The following is a 4,273-nucleotide window of genomic DNA, read 5'->3' as shown; positions in this document are numbered from 1 at the left end:
ACAGAAGTTTTGTAAGTCCAAAGTTGATAATAATTTTAATTAGCACTGGAATATCTGCTTTGAATAAGAAAATGTTGCAAGGCTTTTTAGCCTTTTTTGCTGTAAAGGTGCATTCTACTTCAGATGTTACAATAGTTATAGGTATAGAGAAGTTAATCCTTTACACCTTTCACACCTTGTTCTGATTATGATATCTGAGATGTATTAGTATGTTGTTAGTTCCTTGTTTAGAAGGTAGTCTATTTTGTGCTCTGAATGAAGCAAGAACAAGTAAAAAATACTTGCAATAAAAGTTGTAGCTGTATACTTATGCAGGAAGCAATTTTAATTTTGTGGGTATTTATGTAATTTTAATTGATTAGTGCTTGATTATTGTTACATGTACACTGGAATTGCAGAGATAACTATTGCATGCAGTTTCTAATTGTTAAAAAGCAGTTCTTTAACCTTTGGATGTTATAGACCAGGCAATTAAAAAATTTTTATCTCCTTTTGTCTGGGGCATTATAACTCCATTTCAAGTTACCTTAACTCAGGAGGAAGTTGATGAAAATGTCTAAGGAGACACTGCTTAAAGTATTTTTATAATTTCCAATTTCTTAAAAAGGCTCATTTTATAGAAACTGCCTTTGAGTGAGGAGGTTTGGTTTAACACAGACAAAAAGAGGGAACATTTCAGCATCATACCTGGATAGAGCAGTGAGAACCCACAGCAGCTCCGTAATTTACATTTTACATTCAAGCATCTCTTCCATCACTTCTGAAACTTTCTGAACAAAGCACTCTGTGTTTTGCCAGGCCTTTTTCATTGTGTATGTGCTACCTCACCATGCTATTTGGAAACTTAACTTCACCCCTCTCTCTCTCTCATATCACACAGCAATTGTCGCAATTCTTCAACGTAGTATGGTAGCATTCTCTGTTAGTAAGAATTGGGAGAGGTAGCTTCCCTTTATAGGGGAGATTTATTCATAGGTAGTGTAACTTTATGAAACTTAGGACACAGAGAATCTTTAAGATCACGTTTTAGCTGTTTGTAGGGTGAATAGAGCAAATGTTTTGTGTTGATACATAGCAGAATATTCATAATGTCTGGAAATGTTCAGCCTTAATGCTTAGGAAACTAGTTTGTTTAAGATTGCTTTTAACCCAGCTGAATATGGTCCATTTAAAATATGAACCGTTACAGACTATTTATAATCATGCATTTCAAGGATAGTTCCAGGGATATATATATATTATAATATATCTAACTTACCAAAATTAAATTATAGAGAACCAACGACAAAGGAGAAATCTCAGACTAAGAGGCCAGCGACAGTCGGACAGCTGTGTACTGAGTAGCGATGATGAAGATGAAACAAGAGATAATGATGTGTATGTGACAGATAAAGTGTCTCGAGAATTGGGACCACTGGAAGATGAAACTGCAAGTTCGAAGTGTGTATGCCTTATGACTTACCAAATGTTGAATTTTGCTTTTCTTATACAGGACTGAGTTATATTGCTATAGCCTGGCTTAGCTTTGAAGTCTTAACTTATTCTAGTTAGTTCCCTCTTTCAATGAGTACAACATCACATTTTGCATGATGACTGAATGATACTGTTTGCACTTTAGGATAAAAAGCCAGCCCAAGACAAATGTACAACTTTGCATACAGCCTTAAAGATGAAAGTGGGGGTATGGCAAGGAAGGAGGATTAGTCACAGGCTATAGCTCATAATGTATTGCATTTACTTTTCATGCAAAGCTCTAGTAGTGATGTTAGATATGGAAATATTTTCATTGGTGTAGATGAGGCTTGGTATCACGAGACCAGCAGGCAGCAGCCTGGCAAATTCCAGTAAAAACTCATATTCATTCACTGCTTTTTTACACACTGTGCCAATTGACTGCCTTTTTTTCTCGGAGCGGTAACTGTTCTTCCCAACGTATACTTGCAAGGCGATTGTGGAGGTAATACTGTTATGGCCAGTTTTTGTTCTGTCCCATGTATGTCGTGGAGCTCTGATATGTTTGCATGTGGGATGGTGATCTCGCTGTTTGGATCAGGTGTCTGCACACTAAAGACCCCATTCTGTGGAGAAACGGTAAGCTCCTGCTGTAGGAGCACTGCATTATGTTAAGAAAGACACAATGTATTAGACTAATTAAATGAAATCGGGTGTCCATGTGACTAGGGAAGACAAAGAACATGAGAATTGTGGTATAAACATTTTTTGAAGTGTTTGGGGGGACAAAAATACAGGTTTTAATAAAGCTGGTGTGCTTTGAGCCTTTTAAATTACTGGAAGGCAATGTAGGAGAGAACTTGGGTATGGAAATTTTGGATGTCAGGTTTTAAATGCCACCTAAAGGGCTTTTAGTATTCTAAAACATAGTGCATTTTGCCAATGCATTTGTAGATTTTTTTAAAATTTTGGTCATTAAGTATGTAGGTGAATAAATCCCACTAATTAGTTAATATAAAAAAAATAATGTTTTGTTCCTTCAATCTCAAGCTTCTCTGTTAAAGAATGTGTCTTCCTGCTCTGTTTAGGTAAGGCTAAAATCATTCAGTGCTGCAGCATTTAACATTGGCAAAAAGGTACTGATGCTGGAGACTGCCACAGAGCCATCTACAGTGTTACTCTGTAATGGTAGACTACTCTTGCTGATACGAAGGTTATCATCAGTTGTAATTAATTACTGAGTTGGTATTATAGCTGCTGCATAAAGAATTTGAGTAGTAAAAATGGGAGGAATAATGGAGTTAAATTATGTATGTGAAACTAGGGGTAGACATTAGTAGTGCTCACTGCTTGAATTTAAGATTACGGGATAAAGGATATCTCATGCTTTCTATTCTTGTTTAATAAATTGCAAACTGTTGCTTAGCATGGGCGGTGACATAATAAAGCCAAGTGCTTATGGTAAAGACTTAGGAAAGCAGCTTATTGTGATGTTTAAAATAAGAGATTAATCTGTAAAGAAAAGTAGCAGAAAGCTCCTTCTGACAGAGAATATTACTCAGCACTTGTGGTATGACATGTTCCTTACGCAGAATAGCTATGTCTGTTAGGAAATGTGCGTGCAATACAGCTGTCCTGGAGGCTGAAGGCAGGAGAGGTACATCTGTAACCACAGCTTGGTAACAGCCACCGAGTCAGTCTGTCCTTCTCTGAACTAGAAATTTATTTTTGAGTATTTCCGCACGTTAATGTGGTCCTGCCCTACATTATATAAGGAAGGAGTTCTTGGTGTAAATGTTACTGGGCTGGCATGTTGCTAAAGTAGAATAAGGGATGTTTTAATTTCTGACAACCACTTCCATTTCTAGAATGCTTTCCAAAGGACACCTAGATGGTTTTGTTACAAAACTCTTATTTATGTCCTGTTGAAGATTAATACTGCCATACGTATACTGCACAGCGCTATAGACTGCTGTCACTTGTAATAATAGAGTGGGGTGGCTAACTGCATCTAATGGAAACCAGGACGCCGTTTCCTTTAGGTAAGGGAGACCCTAACTACTTAGCAAATGCAACAAACAGAGAGAGTTAAAGGTACACAGGGATCCTCAGATGAAACACCTCCTGGCTGCTCTGTGCGGTCAGATGAATACATGACGTTTTATGTATCGGTAGCCCTCAGATGAAACGCCTCCTGGCTACTCTGTGCAGTCAGATGAATACATGACGTTTAATGTATCAGTAGCCCTCAATGCACAGTGAAATTAATGGATGCATATTCTTTCTGGTTTTGTTCTCTCTCCCACAAGGCCGTCTGGTACCGTTAGCTGTCCGGTTTGCATGGATGGCTACTCAGAGGTAAGGATCCACGAGTTGTCATCGTTTCCTTTTTGTCGGGGGGAGAACGGGGCGGAGGTGAGCTGTGCAGCTCTGTGGGTTATGTGGGACGCCACAGACAGCTGGCTTGAGGTACAGACCTTGGATTTCAGGTGGAACCTGCTTGTAACTCTCAGTCCTTTCTTCGTGGTGTATGTAGAGGGAGAAACGCTTTCCAAGATGGCACTGAAAGATCTTTGGGTTCCTTATTATTGTAGTAGTCATGTCCTGATTCCGGATACTCCAAGTCCTACTTGCCTGGTGCCAACAGACCAGCCAAGCTGACTTCTTTACTCCAAATACCTGTTGTGGTTTCTTTGCTTCCAGATTGTGCAAAGTGGACGACTGATTGTGTCAACCAAATGCGGCCATGTCTTCTGCAGTCAGTGCCTCCGTGATTCCCTTAGGAATGCCAACTCTTGCCCAACCTGCAGGAAGAAACTCA

General features: G+C 39.0%; 1 protein-coding gene across 1 annotated transcript; it reads left to right on the top strand.

Annotated features, from left to right (window-relative positions):
• Nucleotides 1–1,219: 1,219 nt before the first annotated feature.
• On the top strand, nucleotides 1,220–4,269 carry RNF4 (ring finger protein 4; the record flags this gene model as incomplete). Its single annotated transcript, XM_009573817.1, is given in 3 exon segments — nucleotides 1,220–1,440; nucleotides 3,762–3,810; nucleotides 4,156–4,269. Coding segments are annotated over 3 exon segments (384 nt in total), but the record flags the coding sequence as incomplete, so codon positions are not given.
• Between the last annotated feature and the right edge of the window lie 4 nt (nucleotides 4,270–4,273).

This window comes from Fulmarus glacialis, unplaced genomic scaffold (assembly GCF_000690835.1).
Source record: "Fulmarus glacialis isolate BGI_N327 unplaced genomic scaffold, ASM69083v1 Scaffold13033, whole genome shotgun sequence".
Taxonomy (NCBI): Eukaryota; Metazoa; Chordata; class Aves; order Procellariiformes; family Procellariidae; genus Fulmarus; species Fulmarus glacialis.
Note: the sequence above shows the minus strand (reverse complement) of the source record. Positions and strands in the feature narration are given on the sequence as shown.